The sequence below is a fragment of the Myotis daubentonii genome, chromosome 9 (assembly GCF_963259705.1).
Source record: "Myotis daubentonii chromosome 9, mMyoDau2.1, whole genome shotgun sequence".
NCBI classification, from domain to species: Eukaryota; Metazoa; Chordata; class Mammalia; order Chiroptera; family Vespertilionidae; genus Myotis; species Myotis daubentonii.
This window is the reverse complement of record NC_081848.1, coordinates 12,082,791-12,108,563: the sequence shown is the minus strand read 5'-3', so window position 1 is coordinate 12,108,563 and position 25,773 is coordinate 12,082,791. Positions and strand designations below refer to the sequence as shown.

At 37.6% G+C, this 25,773-nt stretch overlaps 1 protein-coding gene across 7 annotated transcripts in view; it reads right to left on the bottom strand.

The window, feature by feature from the left end:
* Nucleotides 1-24,423, bottom strand: part of GRIA4 (glutamate ionotropic receptor AMPA type subunit 4) — a 433,158-nt gene extending 408,735 nt beyond the window's left edge. For 5 of the 7 annotated variants that reach the window (XM_059707931.1, XM_059707930.1, XM_059707936.1 and 2 more), the window contains exons 1-2: nt 23,418-23,898; nt 22,049-22,207 (exon numbers count right to left, since the gene is read on the bottom strand). In XM_059707931.1, the coding sequence (XP_059563914.1) occupies nt 22,049-22,207; nt 23,418-23,505 (247 nt within the window). In that variant the 5' untranslated portion in view covers nt 23,506-23,898. Of the gene's footprint in view, nt 1-22,048; nt 22,208-23,417; nt 23,899-24,079 lie in introns of those variants that run through there. The other 2 variants (XM_059707932.1, XM_059707937.1) reach the window with 2 other exon arrangements.
* Between the last annotated feature and the right edge of the window lie 1,350 nt (nt 24,424-25,773).

The following is a 25,773-nucleotide window of genomic DNA, read 5'->3' as shown; positions in this document are numbered from 1 at the left end:
TTTTAAAGTCTTATGGACCAAACAAGACAGTTTTTGTAGCTTCCTTCCCATGATTTGATCTTCCCCAAAATTCTTATTTACTTTTAATGCTAAATGTATATATTCTGGCCACTCCTTCTTATTCATCATTTTAACCATCACCTACATGCTGATCATTCTAAACCCCGTATCTCCATCCCAGCTCTTTCTACAGCTATTTGAATACTCAACTGCCTACAGAGGTCCACTAGACAGAAATTCCTAACTCAGTTCGCTTTAAAATGAATGCATAATATTGCTTTAGGACCTTTATTTCATATACCTTATAATGCACCCTCCACCATCTTCTAAGTCATACTCCTGAAGATTTCTTTCTCCTCCTCTTTCTTCAGCCATAAATGTCTGTATTTTATTTTGTACACATGAGGCTGAGTAAATGATATATTCAATTATTTTAATGATTACTGTGATTATGCTAATCCTCAGAGGACAATATCTAAACACGTTGTATGGTGTGTTTTAATACACATTGTTTTACATGTTTCTAATTAAAATCAAGGTACATATTTTTTCTCCTTGATTTATTATTTAGACTCCTAAAGCACAAGTAAGTCGATTAACCTGCCAAAAATTCACATACTGAGCAACAAAGCTGGGAATTGAGTCCAGACCCAATGCTCTCTGCCTTCACCAGTGAGCTGGGTTTGGAAGGATGGAAGTGGTCCTACAATTGGGAGAAGGTGTAAAGATGCTCAAATCAGTGCCACTATTATGATACTGGGTGTAAGTGAGAAACCGCAGAGGCTAGGGAAGTGAGGGGTATAAATAAAGAGACATGTCTGGAGTAGATTCTTCTGAGAAGATGAGAAGTCAATTTTGTAGACTAAAGAACCCAGAACAATGAGGCATGATGAGAGATGAGTGAGGCTTTAGCAGTTGGGTTCATTTTCTGTTCTTGCATCTGTCTTTTCTCTCTAAATTGATCCTTCATACCCATGCCAGAATAATGATCCATGAATTCCACTTTTCATAATACCAGGCCCCTACCTAAACCTTCAAATATTCCGTTATTTTCTTGGCTTGAATAGTCCTGAATTTCTTATGGGCTTCCCTGTACCTGCTTCCCCTCAGTCTAACTCCTCTCAGAGCCAATGAGATACTTTGTTGTGCCACCCCCATCCTTGTCTGGGTTACAGCTTCTGCTTGCTCTGAGAAAATCTCTTTATGCTTCTCCCTTTCATCTCCATTTCTTTTATGACAGGATTAAATTCTACCTTATTAAGGTTTATGTTCATAAAGTCTGGCCTCTTCTGATATTCTTTGATGATTGTTATACAATTCTGTACACTGTACCTTCTAATTTAACACTCATTCCCTTATTTCAAATTAACTTACTTTAGCTTTTCTGGCAGATTTATAAGCTTTTTAAAGTCCAACATCACATCTAGTGTTTTTTTAATAAAATGTGTGACACAATAAAGGGAGAAAGATAGTTGCCAAATGAACATTCAATTAACCAAAGTGACAACAGAACACTTAAAAGGCTGCATATTAATAGGGGCCGAATAAGTTGTTAACAAACACAGAGATGCTAAAGGAATATAGAGCAGAGAAATGATAAGGAATTTGATGTCTCTGAGACCATATGAGTGGTTCAATTCATGGGTGTTGAGTCTAAGCAGGGACTGACAAACAATTTTGTTTTTATTATTTCCATATAAATTCCTACATCTAAGGAAATCAATCTAATCTTACTTCATTAATCACATTAGTCTGGGTAATGTAGAGACCTTTTCTTTGGCCTATTATGTTGGTCCTATCAGAGATAGCCAAACTGTCTTTCTGGCCCATGAGAACAGAAAAAAGAAAATGGCTTTTGAAGTACATTGTAAATACATTAACAAAGGCCGGACTGGCTGCCTCCTCCCCAGTAGAATCATAGCATTTGTCACATTGCATTAAGATTTGCAGCAGTCAACACCAGATCGTGTGCTACTCAGGAACAAAGAGACCTGTGTCCTCAGAGTGGAATACTGCTTGGCACACGAGACACACAAAAATTGTCTTTGAAACTGGATAGAAATGAACGGGTTTTAGTGGATCTAGGTGCTGTGTAAAAAACAAGGTTGGGGTAGAAATGGGAATGAAACGTTGATGCTTCCATCAGAATTTTAAATGGAGAGCTGTGATATCTCTATCCGTGGCCAGCGTCCCGGCAGGATCAGTCATTCAGGTGAAACAATCCTCATGAGACTTTTGAACTCAGAGGAAAGATGGAGCACAATTTGTATGACTGTCCCTTCGATCTTGGAGACGCTAATCACAGGAGTTCTAGCCTCTACGCCTTGAAGGCATGTGTTTTAATGAGAAATAATCTTTACAATCCTTCACCCTTCACTCACTCATATGAAGAAGTCCATAAAGAATTGGTTTTCATTTTTTTTTATAGTCATAACAGTCACTAAAACAGAATCTGACACAATTCCTTAACTGGATGCTCAAAATATTATTTAAAACACTAGTATTTCATCATCAATTCCCAAATTCTCTATTCTCATACCATGTGCTCAGCAGGTGTTGATTTAATGCTATTCTGTGACAGGCATTGTGCCATGAGCCAAACACTAGGGATTTGCTCACAAATACAATGGCATCTAGTCACCTGGGAGCTCACATTCCAGAAGAATATGTGATAACATAATGTGGCAAGGTAACCTCAAGGTACCATGGGTTCATAGTAGAGCCCAAACCAGCTTAAGGTGGTCGGAAAAGACTACCCGGAGAGAGTGACCAGATCCAGGAGCCACCAGATCCCTCCTGCAGCTAGAAAGGACACTTTCAACAAAATGAAAGTTCATGTGTGCAACCAGACTTGGTAAGTTATATAATTCAATTGGCAACGAAAAATGCTTGTCATCACCAATCATTCTCGTGGCTCTTTTAAGTGAGCAGTGATAAATAAATACAATAACTTAATGTAATACTTTTAGATAATTAAAGCTGATATTTTAATTTTAAAATAATGAAAGTATATAAGCAAAGAGATCGAACATGACAACTGCTAAGTGGACATGATATTCTGACAACAAGCCCTCATATTGGCTAAACTATTTATTTATTTTAATATATTTTATTGATGTTTTACAGAGAGGAAGGGAGAGAGATAGAGAGTTAGAAACATCGATGAGAGAGAAACATCGATCAGCTGCCTCCTGCACATCTCCCACTGGGGATATGCCCGCAACCCAGGTACATGCCCCTGACCAGAATCGAACCTGGGACCCCTCAGTCCGCAGGCCGACGCTCTATCCACTGAGCCAAACCGGTTTTGGCAATATTGGCTAAACTATTTAAAAATCTCCCTAGATTATCGGTCACATTTGGACAGAGCAAACAAGCTCAATGCTTAGTGATAAGATTACTATATTTTGAACAAAATAATTTAACAAACAAAATAGGAACAGAAGCACAGATACATAGAACAGAGTAACAGCTGAGAGTAGGGGGGCGAGTTAGAGGGCTGGGTGAAAAAAGGTGAAAGGATTAAGTAAAAAATATATGTATACACACACACCCACATACATCACATAGACACATACAAAATTATGGGGAGAACCAGAGAGAAAGAGGGTGGGAGTAGGTGGATATGGAGAGAGGGGAGATAGATAAGGCTGGGAGGAGGCTTTACTTTGGGTGATGGGCGCATGATGAGTGGCAGATGATGCCTTGTTGAGTAGTACACTTGGAACCTGTATGGTTCTGTTAACCAATGTCACCCCCATAAATTCAATAAAGAATTACTATGTTTTCTTTCCTTTAGATATTGTTAATAAGGAAAGTATAAATATATACTTTTTGGAAACACGTAAAACACTCAGAAATATGTCAATTAAAGTAAGAATTCTGCATAACACTAAAGAAAAATAATCACTATCAGCACTTTGATATAGTCTTTTCAATCTCTTCTATATATTATAACTCTTATTAAACTAAAATCAAAAGACAACCTTATCTTTTCTTCACTAACCACTATATCTTATACTAGTGGCCCAGTGCACAAATTCATGCACATTGAAAGGAAATTAATTAGAAGATATATTTTAATATCACTATTCGCCCTTTCTCTATAATAGGAATGTCAGAGATGAAAGAAAATTAGTAAAATGCACATGAAAATGATATATAAATTGATTAATAAATAAAAAATAACATGATATAACAACAAAGACATGATATAAAAACAACAAAAACATGATATAAAAACACTGATTAAAAACAATGACTGATAAATTGATTAAACTTATCTAGTATCTCCCTGTATACCACATTAAGAGTAAAAACACTTTCAGAGTGCTTGACTAATTTCGCTTGTGTTGAAGTATTTACAACTTTAATGTCCCACGCTCTTCAAACCTGAGAGAAAGCAACATATAACTGACCATGTCTGAAAAGGGGTTCAGGTAGGAATATTCCTAGTCTGTCTAGAGTTTGTCCTTGTGAAATATTAATAGCCATTGCAAATGCTGGCATCATGGAAAACTTCAGCTCAGAATGTCAACAAAAAACAACCAAATTCATGATCGACAATGACAGATGGAAACACATGCGCGTGATTGGTACCAGCGAGAGCTTTATATGTATGAGTCAACATTTATTTTTAAATTGCCAGTGTGCATCATATGTACCAACCTATTGGTTGGTTGGACAGTCGGTTGGGTGGTCGGACAGTCGGTCACTTAGCCTTTTATATATAGAGATAGTTCTCATATGTTAAAATTATCTAAATCTTGGTAACTAAAAATTACATACTATTCTTCCAAATAGCACATTGGTTGCAGTAAAATAATTGAAAAACACAAGAGTATAACTATCACTACATAAATAATTTCCCCTTGAAATAAAACATAGTAAAAGTATAGGAGGGGTGAACATATTACTATTTTGAAAAGAAAAACATTTTAGCAAAATTCTCTCTTAATAAAATATTCACACTTGGTTTCTTATCTTTGATTTTATCACTTCTGCAAAATGAGGCTTATTTTCAGTTACTTGTTTTTATAACATAATCATTACCAACTTTCATGAAATTAATAAGAATAAATGCTAAAAGCATGTATGTATTAAATATATAATAAATTCTAATGCTTATACTATATTACATAACTAACGAAGTATAAATTTATTTACAAAATTATTCTTATATATATTTACTGCATTTTGATTTTCAAAAAAGAAGTACATTGTATTGGGAAAAGTACATACCTAAAAGTTCAAACTTCATTATTTTGGAGTCAAGGAACAACCATACCTTGCATATTATATATGTTATTTTTTCACTGTATTTTTTCCTTTGATAAGGTCTGTGTATATGTGTGTGTGTGTGAGTGTGTATGCATCTAGTATTCATTTGTACGTAAATATAAAAACATACATGGTGGTAATTATACTAATTATTATTCTAGTCTTACAATGGTTTTTTAATATGTTTTCATTGATTTTTTTTTTTAAGATAGAGAAAGGGAAAGGGAGAGAGAGACATATTGATCATCTGCCTCCCTCAAGTCCTCTACTAGGGATCAAGTCCACAATCCAGGCATGTGCCCTGACTAGAATCAAACCTGAGACCTCTTGGTATATGGGCTGATGCTCAACCAATCGAGCCAGGACAAGACTTACAATTGTTAAACACACTTTTATTAAACCAGTTCTTTCTACTCTATATTAAATGATTGATTGGCAAGTCAGAATTTTAATATAGATGCTTATTTGTGCTAACTAAATTAAACAATCATCTTCTACCAAGAGCAATAACTTAAAAGAGGAGGGATAATCTGAAAATTATTTCAGAATAAAATGCGCAGTGTTCTATCAGCAATTATACTCATCTGTAAGGAAATTTAATTGCCTTTACACATAAATATATTTGTTTACTTTTTCCTCCCACCAATCCCAGCTTTTTTCCAACCTGCTTATTATAATAAAAGACCTGGTTTTCAGTCTGAAGATACATGGTTAAGATGATAAACTGAGTATTTTTGTTGTTGAAAGCAATCGTTTTCAATGGAAAATAGTGAGCAGAATTGCATTCAATAATGGGTTCTACAAAGAGCAACTGAAGTAGCAAACGGCATTTCTTACCTAGAAAATGGTTTCTTAGTGCCTTTGGTATGGGAAGGAACCACAGTTCACTATATATGAATGATGAACAGCAGTGCTAGAATTCTTTCCTAAGCACAAATATAATCCCATATGACAAAGATGCTAATTAGACCAGATGGCAGAATGACCTTCGGGAATGACCTTCTGGAACAACCAGTGGGTGGGGTCACGAGGCAGCTGGGGCTGTGAGGCAGCAGGGGCTGTGAGGGCCCAGGCAGCCGGGGCTGAGAGGGCCCAGCCCCGTGCATGAATTTCATGCATCGGGCCTCTAGTTATGTTACAAACTGCTTAAAATGATTCTAGTCTTCTGGCCCAGAATAAAAAACAAAACCCTCTTCCTATCTTACCAGGACATTTGCAAGGCTTCTCCCTGCCTCTGCAGTGCTATTTCCTCCTCCCAGTCAATCTCCCTCCCTACAGACCCCTAAGCGCCATCCCTGCCTCCACTTCCCTGCTGTACTACTGATCCCTAAAGTTGGCCATAAACCTTTACATTTTTCCTATGGCTCTTTGGTATGCCTGGGATATTTTATCTCTTTTTCCAGCATGGCAAAATTTCATGCATCTTTTAAGATCCAAGTGAATTATCACATTATTTCTGATAATAAATAAATAACACCTTCTGTGCTTGGGAGGGTGAGAGGTGAGGGGAAGGAAAAGGGAAGAGGTTGGGGCAAAATGAACAACAGTGATTTCCCATACCATTTATTGAATAGAATTTCCAAATATTTACACAGAGCCTTGAAGTATACTATCTCCATAGCAATGTACCTATGTTTACCTGGCAATGAGCAGGGATGGTGTGGAAGATTCAAACTCCGCCAACCAATTGATGCTTTTAAAAAATATCATCCAACTACCTCTATCAATTTCATAAATCATTATAACATTTTGAGGACAACTTTTTTACATCTTACTAGACATGTTTCCACCTCCACCCCCCCCCATTATGACACTAGCTCTTATGTAAAAAATAAAGAATAAGAAAATAAAAGAATATGAAGAAGAAATACAGACTCTTTATACACATAGACACATTTTTTGAGAGGACTCTTAGAATAGCCATTCTTTCTTAAAGAGCTTAGCTGGACTTTAATTAATTTAACCATTCCTCAGCTAAATATTGCTAAGTAATGCTTTAATGAGCATTTTCACAATGAGAACTTTTTCTAGATTTATGAATTCAAATGATTCATTCTTTTTAATCCTTTTTGATAAATCATAACAAGTTGATTTTCAAAAGCATTGTATCAATTTTAAATGCTTCAGCCCTTGAGTGATTTAGAATTCTCGTTATCTTTACCACCAACATTAGCTAATTTATTATGTAAAACTGTATATTGCATTTCAATTTGTTTTTCTCTGAGTAGTTATATATATTTCATTTACAGGATTTGTTTATTGTGATGTAAATTGTCTGTTCCATATCTGTTGTCCATCTCAATGCGTGTATATGTGTGTCTGTGTGTGTGTGCATGTGTGTGCACACACATGTGCACATACATGTGTTATCCTTTACTCAATATAGTTGTATGAAATATTTTCTTGAGATTTGATGGCCTTTGAGTTTCATTAATGTTAAAAAATGTGATGAAATGACAATCTTTATGGACAATATGGGAAAAGCTGATAAAATAAATTATTTTAGAAGAATACACATTTAACTGACTACACATACGTGAAAAGTATTGGTTCATGACCTGGTGTCATCTTATATCTAACCTGCATCACAACCTAACCTGTTATTAAATTAAATCATCAATATGGATAATCATGTAGTAGAAAATCATTTAGAATTTAAAACAGTTTACAGCTAAGTGAATTAAGATATTCTTAATGTCTCTGAACAAGTGGAAATTTAAGAGTGTACAAGTAAAATCTTTCATTTTGAATTTTTAAAAGCACTCTATGAGTTCTATGGAGAGGTTGTTTTGTAGCAATTCATGTGGGGGAAAGAACAATGTTAAGTTTAATTGAGTATGAGCTTAGCAAGAACAGAGTGATATAACTAATTAAAATCCCAATAATATTGACCTATATTTGGTGTGTATAATGCTTAAATAACTGGAATTAATATTTTTACATGGGCAGATCATGTCAAATCATGATCTTAAGTGTCAAAAATGGGAAGTTTAATTTTGGACAGATCATGACAGGAATATGGGGTTAATTCAGGTCTATATATTTTAATGGAATTATGATAAATCCAGAGGTTATTTATAAGGCCAGAACTTGAATATTAAAAGCTTTAGAAACTATGTTGCACACACAAAAAAGAATGTTGTTTTGCTTGAAATCAGACAAAGGCGACATGTGATAACTGTTTTTAAAAATGTGAAAGGTTTGAGTCATATAAAAAATAAACTAAATTTGTGTTGTGTTACTCAATTCTAGCTAAGAATTAGTTGCTATAAATACTCAACCAAAAAATGTGCTTCTTCACTTTTTCCCCTCAATCAGTCAGAAAACATTTGAGTATGGAACAAAAATATAGCCACTGTTATAGGCCCCCAGAGTAGAAGTACTAAGGAGGGTTTCATCCCTATCCTCAAGTAATTCACAGTCTAATAGAGTTGTCAGATTAGCTTTCTATCTCTCTATCTATCATCTGTCTTCTGTCTATCTGTCTTCCTAGCTACCTATCTATCTATCATCATCATCTATCACCTTACAAGTCATTTATAAAATACAAGAAGTACCAAACAAGAAAAACCTAACCAGCATCAGTGTTGAGTGAAATATCATCTAGACTTTTTATTTATAGCCAGTGTATGTTGTGCTTTTTTCCTAAAATGATTTGCAGAGTCTTATAAGGTATATTTATGTAAAACATAATATTCATATCATATATATTTATATGATTTTAGAAAAATAAGTGCATAAAAACAAAGTAAAATGTTTAAAATGGGGAGTACTTTGTTACTGAGTAGCAAATATGGCTATCAGAACAAATAGGGAAACATTTTGATTTATAAGTTTTCAATTAAGAGAAGAGGAAGCATACTATTTTTCAGGGAAAAAAAACAAACAAAAAACAAAATATTTCTCTTGGTTTAAAAAAAATTGATTGATTTTAGAGAGAGAGATTAGCTGTTCCATTTACTTATGCATGTATTTGTTGCTGCTTTTATGTGTCCTGACTAGGGATCAAACCCACAACCTTGGTGTATCAGAACCATGTGCTAATCAACTAAGCTACCTGAGCAAGGCTTAAGAATGAGCAACAACTCTGCAGAAATCCGGGATCAAACCAGGGACCTTTAGCTCTTCAGTCTAATGTTCTCCCAGCTGAGCTATTTTGGTCAGGCCATCTCTTGATTTTAAATATTTGGAGCAAAGAAGTGGTAAAACGCCTTGCACACTTGCCTATAATGTCTATGTAGTTGAAATTAAGTAATTTAATCAAATATAAACTAGTTGCAAAAGAGAGAGGGATAAAGGGTTATAAAAACTAGCAAATTTTGTGTGAAATTTGCTATAGAAGTTTCAACATAGGTAATCACAAACTGACAGGGATAACAGTTGACTCCAACCTCCCTTTTTCACAAATCTTCTAGTGCTAAGGAAGCCGTCAGTGTCTGAACAGATGGGATTTTCCTAAGTGGGCTCACTAATTCCCCTGGGTTTCCCGAATGGAATGGGCTTTTCTCTACTTTGAAAGTGGCTTGTGTCAGCATTATCTAGTTGTTTTGTGGACAGACATCTCATGGTATAAGCACTTAGAAATTCTCTGCTACCAGATTTAAATTTATCAAAGGGCAATCTGGCTATAACAGTGATGGCGAACCTTTTGACCTTGGCGTGTCAGCATTTTGAAAAACCCTAACTTAACTCTGGTGCCGTGTCACATATAGGAATTTTTTGATATTTGCAACCATAGTAAAACGAAGACTTATATTTTTGATATTTATTCTATATATTTAAATGCCATTTAACAAAGAAAAATCAACCAAAAAAATGAGTTCACGTGTCACCTCTGACACGCGTGTCATAGGTTCACCATCACTGGGCTATAACCATGCATGTTAATTTGCATTAACAGCCCTACCTTCTTTCCTATAGTTCTTATTTTTTTCCTTACTTAGCCCATCCTATAAATTGAATCTAATGAAAACAAATGAGAAAAAATATGCTTAAGACAAGAAAAGTACATACCATTTATCTTGGGCATACTACCTCATCATCTTCATAGCCTCTGCTTGATTTTTCTGAGATAAGACATGAAAGGTCTCAACTGTTCTAAGTATGCCTCAAAGGTGAGTGAAGAGAAAACTCATCATATATTGCTAGTTTATTCAATGATAGTTACTGATGTTTACTCTGTACCAGACCTTTTGTGAGGCTAGGAAGATATATGGTTTAACAAGGCAAACTGCATTCTAGGTTCTGGGAGTTTATATTCTAGTGGGGAATATAGTGATAAATAAGACACTGAAAGTAATAATTACAGATTTTGATAAAAGCAAAGATGATGGTAGCTTTGGTCAAGTAATTGGAGTGTGGGAGTAGGAGGGCTTATCCTGAGGTTGGCTAGAAGAGCTTTTCTGAGGGGGTGACTTTCACTGGAGTCTTGAAGGTTCAGAAAAAGCTAGCCAAGCAAATAACTGGATTAGAGGAGTCCAAAAAAAGGGAATGTCAAGTACAAAAGCACAGAGAAAAGCAAGGTTTAAGCATGTTTAGGAACTCAAAAAAAGACCCTGCAGACTCCAGCATGGTTAACAAGGCAAAGAGGTGGGTCAGAGTCACATCAGGAAGGACCATGTTAAAGAGAATAAAAGCCATTGGAGAGTTTTAAGTAAGGAAGAGACTGTCTCTGATTTATAAATTCAGAGGGACACCCCAAGCTTCAGTATGTAAAGTGGGTGGAGAGAGGTAATGAGTGAAGCAGGAAATTAATTAAGTTATTAGAAAAGTACCATTGACATGGACTAGCAGGACAAGGTAGAAAACAAGAAGGTGAAAATATGTCTGATATACTTTGGAGACAGAAGGAAGATGACTTGATCAGATGGTGAGTGACACCCATGTAAACAAATCTAGGAAGTAATAGAAGGAACAAGAAGGCAGATGATAAAACTGTAAAAGCTAGTGGTATAACCACTAGGTTCTATCAGGAAAGGATTGATGAAGCACAGCAAATTAGAGAAGATTAGAAGAGCCAAAATGCATAATTTCTGCCAAAGATCAACTTCAGTCAAGAAAGGGCAGGACTTTCTTACACATGTATCTGTTCAAAGCACTTATAAAAGAGTAGCTTATTCAAATAAATAGTGCATCCACATACATACACACACACACACACACACACACACACACACACACAGATTAATTCCTAACACACATAAAATAAATGCCAAAAGAGTTAGAGTTATAAATATAAAAAAATCTTTATATGCATAATATAAATCCCAGAAGCCATAAAGAAAATGACTCACAGATCTGACTACATAAACATTTAAAGTTTCTATATAGCAAAAGATATCATAAACGAAGCTGGAAGCCAAAGGCAAAGTGGAAAAATAATGTGAAACAGATGACAAAGTGTTAATTTTTATAGTATATGAAACAGTCCACAAATAAGGAAGAAAACAGTGGCAAAAAAAGGAAATGACTGTTCACAGAAAAGGTATCACAGGTCATAAATATAGGGAAATATTCTTAGCCTCACGATTAATAAAAAATATGCAAATTAAAGCAGCAATTAGATGTTATTTTCACCTATCAGGACAAATGAAGATTCCCAAGTCTGATAATGGCTACTGTTGGCAGGTCATAGAAAAACAATTATTTTCACATTCTGGTAGTTGTGAATTTAAATATCATTTTGTTTTTGAGATGAAATTCACAATATCTAATAATAACAAAAATCTGCATAATTTGATATAGTAATTCTGTTTCCAGGAATTAATTATACAGGAATATTCAGCCTGAAACACAAATAGTTTTACTGTTATTTTGTTTATAATATCAAAAATGTAGAAACAGCCTAAATGCTGATCAAGAGGGTATTGAGTGTATTTACTACAGTACTTTGCACAGTGACATAGGATGCAGCAGTAAAAGAAAATAAGACAGCTCCTATATTCCAACAGAAGACTTTTATTAGTAGATATCAGTTTTACTAAATAATTTCTTTCTCAGTATATATTAGCGTCTTATGTTTATAATATTCTTTATCTCTCTATCTAGGTCTACACAGATAAATAATAAAGAAGTCTGGAAAGATATATAGACTACTGTTGACTGTGATTATCTCTAAAATGTGGATTACATAATATTTGGATTTGCTAAGATTTCTGAATTATTTGAAATTTTCACAAGTCTATGTTAGTTTGTTTAAAGATAAAAATATAAAAATGGAAATAACACAATGCATAAAATACTTAAAGATACTGATAAAAATTCTCATTTTGGAATAGGCATTAAGCAACAAAAGTAAGCAAACACGGATTACAGTTTATGGTGTAATTTTGCTGTACTGGAGAAATATTGTGGCTTACTAGAGAAAGTATTAATAACATTAATATTTTATTTCTAAGATAACATTAAACGTTTAATTGATGATGACCCTAGTTTTACTGAGTTGCAGGCAAGTTATCCTATATAATAAAACCCTAATATGCAAATCGACCAAGCAGAATGACCCACAGAATGGCCAGTTGTTATGATGCACACTGACCACCAGGGGGAAGATGCTCAATGCAGGAGCTGCCCCCTGGTGGTCAGTGTGCTCCCACAGGGGGAGCGCCACTCAGCCAGAAGCCAGGCTCACAGCTGGCTAGCGCAGTGGTAGTAGCGGGAGCCTCTTCCACCTCTGCTATAGGCGGGTGGTAAGGAGCGAGGGGTCCCGGACTGCGAGAGGGCACAGGCCAGGCTGAGGGACTCCCCCCGCCCCCCGCCCCCGCCCCCCCAGTGCATGAATTTCATGCACTAGGCTTCAAGTGAGACTATAAAGACTGGAGGCTTTTGACTTAGGGTGATGTTCTTTAAGGCAGTCTTCACTTTGTGTATTTGGAACCCAACAACTTGTTTAAGAAAGCAAAAGAGAATGCCTGACAGCTCAGCCAATCTTAAAGTAAAGCATCTGGGAAAATTTGTTAGTAATAGCAATTCCGAAATCAAGTAATATTCCTATAATAAATATGTGAGTTGGCTAACTAATGAACTGTCTTCAATGCTGTTTGTATAACATTGAAAAGAGTCATTTAGTCATTTTTCCACATGGTGGTATTTATGACAAGAATTTGGCAATATAAAGTGATGGGAGTGTCACTGTTTAGAATTCTCAAATTTCTGTGCTGAATTACAAATCACATAGAGGAAAGGATATCCAATATAAAATGCTATATGTAAGTGAAAGTTGTTATAGTAAAGAGGCAGCTTTGAAAAATACGTCTTTCTGTTTAGATTAAAAGTTACCTAGCTGTTGTCACGCCAAGTGATAGGTAACTCGTGGATCCTGTACTAAGCAAAATTCTGCAATATGAATGGCAGACACACCTGACGTTAGGATCTGATACCCTGAGTATTTTGTGGTTAGGCAAATATTCTTAATGACAAGTCTTCACTTTCTCCACATACAAAAATGATGATAATAATAATAATAATAATAATAATGTCTGCTTCTTAGAGTTGTGAAAGAATTGAGGTAACACAATACCTTTGGCACATAGCTAGTACTCCATTTTAGTAGCTCCTATTATTATTATCAGAAAAGAAATAAGTTTCAGAGAAGAAATTTGTTAGCAATGTCAAATCCTTTAAACTATTCAAAGACAAGGAGGACTAAGGAACAACAATTGGATTTACTAATTTTGAAGTCACTGATGACCTTCCAGAACACGGTGTTCCAGGAGTGGTGATGGTAAGGGAAAAGGTAATTCATGATAAAAATAGAAGGAGCTGATGTGGACTATGTAGAACGTTTGATAGTAAGAGGAGGAATAAATATAATAAGAAGACAATGGGAGAGACAGAGGACCAAGCCAAGGATTTTGGCAGCTAAGACACACTGAAGCTAGGGAAGATGGGTTTTACATAAAAATTAGAAGCCCAGTGAATGAAATTTGTGCATGAGTAGGACCCCTAGGCCTGGCCACGATCAAGACTGATCGGGCCTTCTGGTTGCTGGCCAAGGCCTCCCTTCATTCTGTGCCGCCCTTTGGTGGTCAGCATATAGCAAGCGATCGAACTCCCAGTCTCCTGGTCGAACTCCTGAGGGGACACTTTGCATACTAGCCTTTTATATAGATAGATTCCTGGTTTGTTTCACAAACAAAATTCAATCAGCTTCTAAAATGATGAAGGTAGGGGATAGAGTGCTGTTTATTTAGCTAATTTATGTATACCTTCTTTAGGGCTGTGGTACTGGGCTTTTTTGTGTGACTAAAATTCATTGATAAGCTGTTTAAAAGTTTAGACTATCTCTCTGTAAACAAACACACAGCAAATTTTGGATGTAGTTAGGAGAACTCATTGATCTCTTTCATCTACCCATGAACCAATCTTCTCTCTGAATGTCCCATAAATCCCAGATAAAATTATCCTCTCTTAGGACTTAGAAATAATTTTGACAAATGTGAACTTAGACTTGCATACATAAGTTAAAATTAAAAACTCAGTGAGAGGTCAAGAAAGTGCCTATGAAATAACAACAAAATGTATTTATTCAAAACATAAATTTCCTTTTAAAAACATAAACAGAAAACAAAAGTAACCTTTGAAATGTTAAGACTGACTCAGAAATAAATACCCCATATGACAGAAAATGTAACACAACGGAATTTAATTGAGTTCTAATTGTATGCGGAATACTTTCCAAACACACTCTTAATATCCATAAAATTCATGTTAGTTAGGTATTATTTCCCTGGGTTAACAGATGAAGAAACTGAGGTTCAAAAGTATTAAGTGACTTACCCACTATTGGGTTGTAAATTCAAGACCACTTGCTTCAAAAATCCAGTAAAGACCCTCTCTTCCTACCTCTAAATAAAAGATAATATTCTAGGCCAATATATACAAAAGAGTACGCACAGTATTGCCCTACCTATTTTGGCTTAGTAGATAGAGTGTCGGCCTGTGGACTGAAGAGTGCCAGGTTTAATTCTGGTCAAGGCACGTGCCCAGGTTGTGGGCTCGATCCCTAGTAGGGGGAGTGCAGGAGGCGGCCAATTAATGATCCTCTCCCACCATTGATATTTCTATCTCTCTCTCTCTCTCCCTTCCTCTGAAATCAATAAAAATATATTTTTAAAAATGTATTAATAGAGTCTATGTGGGGGGTTACTAAATGCTGCTTTTCCCCCTGGTCAAAATACAAAAGAACACTCCAAAGAACAGAGAAGAAATGACTGATATTAAAGATGCTACAATTATCCCTGCAATTCTTTAGTTTTTTAATTTGCAGCCTTTGCAAGGTTGATCATTATTTGAAATTCTTCCCAGCTCATGGCTCCTGTAAAGTTACTCTTGCTTAATTTTCCTCTGAATTCTCTGACTCATGTTCCTTTTCTCTCCTTCCCTTTCCCTGCCTCTCAGGTTATAGTATCTCCCTGGATTTTGTCCTCAGCAGTCTTTTCACAGCTCTTGCTCTCTCTGGGTGATCTCACCCACGTCCATGACTTCAACCACCGCCAAATGTCTGTCTTCAGTTCAAACCGAGCCCCAGAGTTCCAGATACACACATCTCTTTACTGCCTGTCTCCATTAGGATGTCTCTTAACTAAAAGTCAGTGTACCCAGGGTTCACCAGTTCAGATTCACAAGATCAACTCGCAGTCAGGACACACGCCTGGGGTTTCGGGCTCCATCTCTCTCATAGATGTTTCTAGCTCTCTATCCCTCACCCTTCCTTTCTTTTTAAAATCAATAAAAACATTTAAAAACTCAGTGCATCCACATGAAGTCACCTTCCACATTCAAATCTCATTCTTCTGTGTGTCCCTTCCTAGCTAATGATATCACTGTTGAATCATTTGTCCCACCAGAAATCAAAGAAATCATCTTTTGTTCTTCCCGTACTTCTTTTCCACCCCCCCCACACAGACATACAATCCATCCTTACATCCTGCCAACAGTTCTGTATTCTTGGATCTATGGGCTTTTCTCTCTCCTCAGTGCTTCTGCTTTTACTTAAGAGTCTATCACCCTAAACTGTATTCCTTCAAGACTCATTACTTTAAGACTCAACTAATTGGTGTTTATCTTCCCGTTTTGTCCCCTTTTGATTCACTCTCCCTCTTGCAACCAGCCTGTTCTTTGTATAATATAAATCTGATCATATCATTGTTATGTTTAAAATTATTCTATGGATCCTTTTTTGTTATTATTCGTAAGAGTCTCTGTATAGCAGCTATAGGATTCTTTGTGTATCTGCAAAGCCTCACCCTTTAGCACACCTCTTCTCCTCACATTCAATACTACAACCAGACCCAATAACTTTCAGTGGTTCAAACAAACCTGGCTCTCCCACACCTCGGTGCCTTGTCATACCTTGCTTCATGCCTTCCTTCTATCCTCTTTTTCAAACTACACAACTAGAGCCTTAGCACCCAGATCAGGGGACATCTCTCCTAAGAGGCTGTGCCAAGTTTGGTGGTACCCTTTCTTTGTCGAAGCGCTCTGTTTCTCTGTCACATCACTTTATCTCACTGTACTTTTAATAACTGGCTTATCTATCGTTCCCACTGGACTATCGGCTCCTGAGGGCAGCAACTATTCTCATAAGTTTTTGGATTCTCGTTTCTAACATACAGTCTTAAATGCAGTTGCCCTTAATAAATGTGTTTAATGATTAATGGATACATTCGTTATCTAATCTAGTGAATGAATGGATGAATTCATTACGTAGTATGACTTCAGTCCTTGCTATATCACTCAATGTCATATGATTAATGAATAAGTTGCCCAGAAATGTCTTGTTCTATTTTCTTCAAAATGTTGCAATTAAATTAGAAAAAAAAGATAAATGAGAATTCTGTTCTATTCTTTCTCGATTCAAGTAATATCAATATAGATGTATTTTTCACACCCTATGCTGGTAGAAGTGTTAGGATAGTAGAAGACTTGGTTTTGAACCCGGACTCTGCAGCTTAGTAGCCATATAATCCTGGGCAAGTTAAATGACTCCCTGAACCAAAGCTGGCTGCACTACAAAATATGCCTCTCTTCTCAGACTGTTCTACTGCAAGACTAGTTTGAGGTCAAATAACATTATGTATATGAAAGCATTTAAAAATTATGTCTTATCATAAAATTTAAGGTCTATTTATCCGTCATGTAAAATTCCTGAACAATAATAACATTCTATAAATACGATGTATACATATTTCCTAATATCAGAAAGTAAAAATTTTCCTCTTTGGGACATTAACCTCACTTAGAAAAATCCAAATTAAAAAAAAAAAATGTTTGACGAATTTTTGTAATGGTTTTATGGAGACTTCATCATGTGACAATACTGAAATACATCAAGACAAATTATGCATCATTCTATCATTTTTAGAAAGGAACAAACCATAGGTATATGACTCATCTTTGTCATTAATCTCACAATGGAAAATTAAGAGGAAGAGAGAAAGAATTTTATAAAACTAAGTTATTTCAAATCAATACAGAATCTTGCCATCAGTTAAAAATAAGGAAACCTAGTAAGAATCACGGAAGAGTCATGTCACTTATTTCCCTAAAAATAATAAATAGCCAACAATATTTAATTCTAATGTATCTTTACTAACAACTAGGCAGGCGGTAAAACCATCAGGATTTTGTTTTCAGCATGTTTTCAGCATGTTTAAGATTATTGTATCAGCCATGTAAACTCTTATAATGTCTTTATATGGCTTCATGTCTCTGAAAGGAACATGTACTATGTTTAAACATTTTTCAATCAAAGACAATATATTAGTATTTACTACCATTATATTCCAGGAGGTTTTATTAAGTAGCTGGTATATAAGACAGTGAGGAAGCCTGCAAAGCCTGCTGGGTACAGTGCCACATTTTCCATGTATTTAGATTAACTAGACAACTATATTTTACAGCCAACCTACGTTTACAAGTGGCAGTCATCTTGTATACCTAGAGTTGACAAGTAAACCGACCACAAACAGAACTAATATTCAACTTGAAAAAAGAACAACTTTTCACCATCACCAGGATAAAGCATCCAGTCTTCAGTCTATTTGTGATTGCTATAACTTTCCAACCATAATCTTTTAAACCACTGAATTAACAGATTTTTGAGAGAAAAGAAAGAAAAATGCATCATTAAACAATGAAATTATTGATCATTTGGCCCTTTCTATTTAAGTTTTTAAAAATCGAAATATTCCATAAAATTCATTTATTTCACCAAAGTGAAAATACATGAGTAACTGGTCTGTTTTATGCATTTTCTATTTCTCCTTTGAAAGTTAGATAACTAATTTCAGAAACTGAATGTCTGCAATTTATTTTGTAAAGTGACTGCCTTTTTAAAGGACTGATTCCTTAACAGATTTCTAATGTAACTATATTAAACTAACCAATAATTTCAACCTCTCAAGTGTTTTTATCTTTTAGAAAACTTGTTGACAAACTACTTCAGTATTGTGGCTTTTACTTTTCGTCAAATTTAATATACATAATCCTCAAAAAAAAAACCTGTACTGATTAACTATTAGAAAAATATAAGAAAACAGCCTACGTTCAGGTTGTCTCAAACATCTTGCAAAGGATATATGCTATTGCACTAGCATGTTTGTTTACAAAGATAGCTATTTTGGGTCAGTTGAATGTTTTATTAATGAACAGTGACCATATTGAAATTATTTTTTAAATATCATTTTTTCTATTCCCCATATGTTAGACAGATCACAGCAAAGAAATGTGTACCTTTAACTAAATTTTTAAATTTTAATATTTGATCTATATATTATACCTATTTTTTATTAAAATAGGTCATAATTTTATATTATCTGTATTTCCTATCATTTCAGTTTAAATTGAAGGGTGACTTTTCAACAATGTGAATAGTTAGAATAGAAAAATAATACTTGAATTTAATCTTGCACAAATATTGTTAAAAATAAAATAAAACTAAAATTATTTTTCCTCCATCACAAACTTGGGATTTATACCAAAAGTGGTGAATTTGAGTTAATCAGGCTTAGACTTGATACACAGAATGCTTAGATGGCCCAAAGTAATCTTACAGGGCTAAATTAATTTCCAGGCAGAAGAACCCACATTAAATTATACCTGTCTAATAGATGACCAATAATTTTATTATTTAATATATTTTATGGGTTTGATTATACATTCCATAAAATAAACATATCCTTTTTAATGATCTTTATTCACAGACAGACAAGATCCTGCAGTTTTAAAAGAATCCACTGCAGGAAAATCAGAATTCAAATAAACTTAACCAATCACATATTATACCTTTATATTTACCTTTATATTTAATTCCTCACTCTGTATCACCGTGAGGAATAACTCCTATGGTAATTCTTCAGAATATTATTTTTATCCTATTGTACCCAAAGGAATAAAGCTTCATATATAAGTTTGCCTCATACTTATTGCTTATGCTTCACCATTAATTAAACTGGAAAAATCATGTAGTATATCCTCTCGGTCAGCCCATTCATCAAACACAGTCACCTGATCCATGCTCTCTGATCATTGATTTTTTCCCCAAACTCAGCTTAGGTTTGCCTTATGGACATTCAGCAGACTCATCCCCCTCCAAAAAATTCATTTTCTTTATTAAAAAATGTTTTTTGTGTGTCCTTAATTATAATTTGTATTTTTAAATTATTTTAAATATGTACACAAAATCAATTAATGTGATTATGGAAAAATATGATATCACTAACATTGTTAAAGGTGTATTCCAAGTAAGCACATTTAAAGTTTACTTAGTTTCAATTTTCTCAGTCTTAAACATGAAAGAATACCATATTATTTATATTTTGTAACATTTTCATTCTGTGTGCAGCTTCCTATCAATCCCTCATGATTACAGGTACTTTAAGAGTAACACTTAATTATCCTGAGTGAGATCATCAAATGATAGGGAGGAAGAAAGTATTAGTACTTTGCAGTTTATACAGCCAAACGTCATGATCCAAACTCTAGAATATTTAAGAACTTAATTTGTAAAAACAAAACAAAATAAAACTAATATATCTGAAACTTTTTTAAAAGTCTTTCAAAATTTAATAGCAAAAATTAAAATTTTAATTAGTAATTTACTGTTGATGAAGTACCTTCACATATACTTGGATCATAAATTATTTTTAAAGTTAGTAATATTTTGTTCACAGAATCTCAGGAGAGATTAGAACAAGTTTTAAATACATACATAATATTTACATACAAAGTAGGATGTTTTATAACTAGAACTATTAGAAATGCTGACATTCCTTTCAAACTTGGAACACAAAACTAGTAACTTAAACAACTTGCAATAATGACCACCCACAAAACCAACTCTAACTTATGTGCATTTATGCTTGAAAATAACTCCCTCCTGCTCTAATATGATATTTATTTTATCACTAAATACAAAGTTATTTTTTAATTAAGTAGTGTTCATAGGAAATATAACATTCCTGCAAAACAATACGTGTTTCAGCTTCCAAAAATGTCAAATGCTTTGACAGTCTTTTGAAATCAATTTCTAAAATAATGTTTAGATGCCAAATATTAAGGACAATTGATCATATTATTAGATGAATTAATAAATATGAATTAAAATAAATTAATGAAAGAGGTATCCTCCAAACATTTAAAAACTGTTTTCAATTTCACTTATTTAGTTGGTACATTTTCTTGTACTGAGAGAGCTTTTAAAATTAAAATATGCTTAACTTACTATAATAAAATACAATACGATTGAATATTTATTACTCTTGTGCAAAATTTTGTGTAGAAACTATTCCTAAATGTCTTATGTAATCTGTAACAATTATCTTAACACGTAAATTCTGAGCAGTAGTAAATTAGTATGTAAAGCTGAGGAGATATTTGAAACATGTATTTCCTTCAAAAGTGAAAATGCAACATAAATGGCATATTGACTGATCATACTTTAGTGAATTTTCAAGTAATCCACAGTTGATTGTATTTTTTTACATTAAGTTAGACAGTATTGGGGGGGAGGGAACACTGTTCAACTGTTTCCTTATAGCATTAGGTGAGGTCACCCGCTAAAGTTTCATTGTGTGGCATAATAGACCCAGCTGCACGGATCTGTGAATTCAGGTGGGTTAGAGAATAACATGATTTGGCACCAAGGTAAGGATTCATGGAGTCATATCCACAGGATATATGCATTACGTGACAGTAAGAGACATTTACAACCCAGAATATAAGAGTGGGACGGCCTCAAGTGACATCACCAGATCATCTGCAGCGTAAGCCACCCGACTAGAATATATGTCCTCCACACCACCGCTTCCCTCTCTTTCTCACTGTTGGCAAACCTTCCACTGCTTTCATCAGTGTACGAAAGCATGTGTCTACCTTAAAAGCGAGACATACGCTTACTCAAGTGAAAAGCAAATAAGAAAAACAGAAGGAACAGAATCCAAATTAGACTGAGTACGATTTTCAGGTGACTGAAATGTTAAAAGAGAAATTAACTTGAATTATCCAGATGAGAAACGAAAAAAAAGGAAAAGGAAGGAAGGAAGGAAGGAAGGAAGGAAGGAAGGAAGGAAGGAAGGGGAAAGAAAGAAACCATCTGAATATCTCAGGACTAAATCTTGTTTTTAACTCTGATTTGTTCTGGAACCAGCCATGTGTGGGGAGCTTAAATTTTTTTCTAAAAAATTAATATTAATAATAAAGAGGAAAGGCACTCTCGTGCCTCATTCTAATTCCCTTGTAATTTATCCACAATTTATGTTTTACTTACAAGCATTTGTCACAGCAAAACTGTTGGCTGTCTCAATGTTGTCCACATGAGGTACCAAATTAAAAGGCGCTTCCGACGCATTGGGGCTGGTGTTATGAAGAAAAATCGCTAATCGGAAAGCAGTGTACTCCTGATCTGTGTTTCGGATGAAGAGACCACCTATTAAACATAACAGGAAAAGCACATTCAGTGTTTTCTCTGGTCAATGCGATTCTCACCCCACACACTGTCAAATCCACTGCCATTCCCCAGCACACACATCCGAGGGGCTACCCCTGCCCCATCTTGGGAGACTGGCCTTTGTCCCTAAGGTGCAGGCTCCGTATTTTAGTCTTCAGGACAGCTCAGCTGTTTCCTGTCCCCATTTGTCATGATCACAATGACCTCTGAGACCATTTACTGTGTTTGCCTTTTCTCTCTCCCCAGCCCCGCGGTTCCCAGCACACCGCTACATCAGCCAGCTCCTCCGGGCATTTCTCTGGAAGATGCGTGCAGAGGAACAGAAAGGAGGATTTGCATGAAAATGCAGACATGAAGGGATGTGGTGCCGCGCAGGCACGCGGGGAATCGGGAAGGAGAGGTGAACTTAGTTTTCCTGCAGCTGGTGGACTCAGCCTCATTAGCTCCGTTTTGTGCACAGTCCACGAGAAATGATGCAGTGTTGAGGCTGGGCTTTGGCTGGAAGAAATTCAATAGCTGCATCCCATTAAGACAGGAGAGGAGAATAGCAAGAAAAGCCAAAGATGGATAGCTCCCCGGAAATAGAGTCTGGGTGCAGGGATAAGGGCAAAAGATTCAAGAGGAAAACAGAATGCACGGAAGGAAGATTGCGGGAAAGGGATCTAACTTTGGAATCGGTTTGCCGGTGGCAAGCAAAGGCCGGGGTGCAGGTGTAAAGCTCCCCCCGCTCCCCGGACCCCCACAGCAATGTCTTTCTACGATAGGGAGAAGGCTGCGGCGCCCAGCGTGGGAAGAAGTGTATTAAAACAAAACAAAACAAAACAAAAACTCGACATCCCTCCATGCTCTAGAGAAACGGATGAAAAGAAACATCACATAAAATGTAACCAAACCCCGTGTAGGTCATTTTCAACTTATTCCCATCCTACTTAAGCGACTTGAACCCAAGGTGGAGACGGGGAGCCTGTGCTGAGGCCGGCAAGGGGGCAGTTTTGTGTGTTTTCCAAAGGAACCTGCACTCGAGAGGCGGTCCGTTCCGTGTGTGCCAAGGGGAGAAAAGAGAGAAACAAAGGGGCAGGGGGCGGCCGAGGGAGGGTGGCCCCGAATGGCTTATCCGCAACTCACGGAACTCACTTCGGGAGATCGGCCCCAGCCGCCCGCCTGCACACCCCCTCGGGGCTGAGCTCACCTATTTGCACGCTGCTCGGAAAGGCTCCCATGGCGAGTCCCCAGAATCCAGAAAATAACAAGACAAGCTGCCTGCAAATAATCCTCATCTTCCTTTCTCCTCTCCTCGGCGCGCGCTCTCTCTTTTCGCACTCTTCCTCCAGGCTGCTCAGACAGGCATTGACGACGAGGGCGCTAAAATTAAAAGCAACTAAAAAAAAGAAAAGAAAAGGAAGAAAAAAAAAAAAACAGGAGAGAAGAGGTTTGGGTGGCTTCTGACTCGGACTCCTTCCCGTCAGCAGTCCATCGCGGGCTGCCAGCGCTTTCCCGCAGTCTCCATCGCCCGCGGAGAGGCTGCCGTCCGGCTGCAAAGGCGGCACATGCAGAAGATGGAGGTGGCGCGGCTCGCGGCGCCGGCGGGAGGAGACGTGCGCTCTCCCGGCCTCGCGCGCGCTCGCCCCTCGCCCCTCGCGCTCGCACTCACCCCGGCGGCCGCCGCGCCGCCCGCCCGCCCGCCCGCCCGCCCAGCCTCGGTCCCCGCCCGCGGCCGCCCCGGGCCCTGCGCCCGCCCTCCCCGCGCGCGCCGCTCCCCCCGCGCCCCCCGCCGCGCGGGCTGCGCCCCCGGGTGCTCGCCCAGCCTCCCGCGCGCCCCGCCGCCGGGAAACAGGTTCCCCGTCTCCTCACCACTCGCTGGCGCCGTCCCCTCTCCTTCCCGGGTCCGCAGAGGGACCTGCTCTGGGGATGGGCACCCGGCGCGCCTCTCTCGACTCTCCGGGCGCCTGGGCACAGCTCGGGGCTGCGCGGGGCGGGAGACTGGCGCCGGGGCCGGGGCTGTGGCCGCGTCAGGGGCGCGGGGAGTCAGTGCCTCCCAGGCCCCCGGCCCCCTGCCGCATTCTCTCCGGCTCGCGGGGAGGACCGGCTGCCGCCCTCCCCTCCTGCCCTGGCTTGCCGCTCAGCCTCGCCCTCTCCTGCCGCTGGGCTGCGCGCGGGGACTCCGGTCCTCGCTGCAGCAGAGGGTTCTCAGCGCCGGGGACGGAGGGGGTGAAGGGGCACAGGGAGGGACAGGAGCAGAGGGGAGGTTAAAGGGCAGCCCCGGCAGGTGTCAGGGGCTGGGGCGGGGGAGGAGGGAAGAGCTGGAGGAGGTCGGGCGAGGGAGAGAGACCCAGAGAACTTGCAGCATCCTAGGGAAGAGAGGAAGGAAGAAAAGTTCATGGAAATAGCAAAGTTTGGGTAATGAACAGGATGGGGAAGCGGAGCCTGAGAAATGAAAACGGAGTGGTGCCTGTAATAGGCTTTTTGGAGAAACACGGAGCACAACTAGGAAGGAGGACAGGGTGAGGTGTCAAGTGGGGACAGTAGCTGCAGACTCCTCTCTCTCCAGTCTCCATTCCTGAGGGCCGTTTTTCTCTAGGCTGTGGCCCACCTCCGGGGCTGATGGAGGAGGATGGCAAGGCCAGCGCTTGAGACAGTGGGCGTGGAGTCCGATAGAAAAACAGGGTATTTTCCATGCATACAGCTTGGTCCCTCAACTCCAGACTCTCCCCGAAGACTGAAGTTGTTCTGGCCCAGTGGAAGAATATGCATTATCTTAGGAAGTTTTGGAGCGATGGTGCCACATCCTCTCCAGGGTCATCTTTAAGACTTCATTTCACCTGACAGTGTTGCATGGAGTCCAAAACCAGGGTGCCATGACAGTTTCTGTTCCTGTGTGGTTTGAGGTCTCTTGATCCATAGCTGCAATCCTTTAACTTCATCAAACTGGGAGAGAGAGTGTGTTCGAATCTTCACAGTTCTTTGGGTTCCATTGGTTGCATTTTAGAGCCTGGAAAGTTGGGTTACATTCGTCAGACATGAGCTTCCCAGAAATCATTAGAAAGAGAATACAGCTAGGGCCTCTGTCCATCTGATGTAACATTTGGGAAGGTGGAGAATGGGTCAGTTAATATGGAAGTATTCCAAGGGCCCGACCAGGTAAAGACTTTTCTGGAAATGTACTACCTTTGTTAGAGACCACCTGTATTTATAGTTGTAGATGATATTTAATGCTCCCCACTAAAACTTTCCAGGGCTTTCCTTCAGAGAGTTTCCAAATTCTGGAATTTTGCTCTTAAAATAACATCTTTTGTTATTTACCCACTTTCCCGTTACACTTCACAACAGATTGTTATGACAAAAAAAACAAAACACCTAATTGTAAGTAATGCGTTGCATAAAACATATTTTGTCATTTCAGTTTATATTTAGTCTTGTAAGTTAAATGGGATTTGAAATGTTTTCTTTTTCTCTTTTCATTCAGTGTAAACAACAAGGCTGTAAACATTCTATTTCTCGTAAAAGATAATAAAATAAAATAGGCCACATACAATTCAAGTTGAATT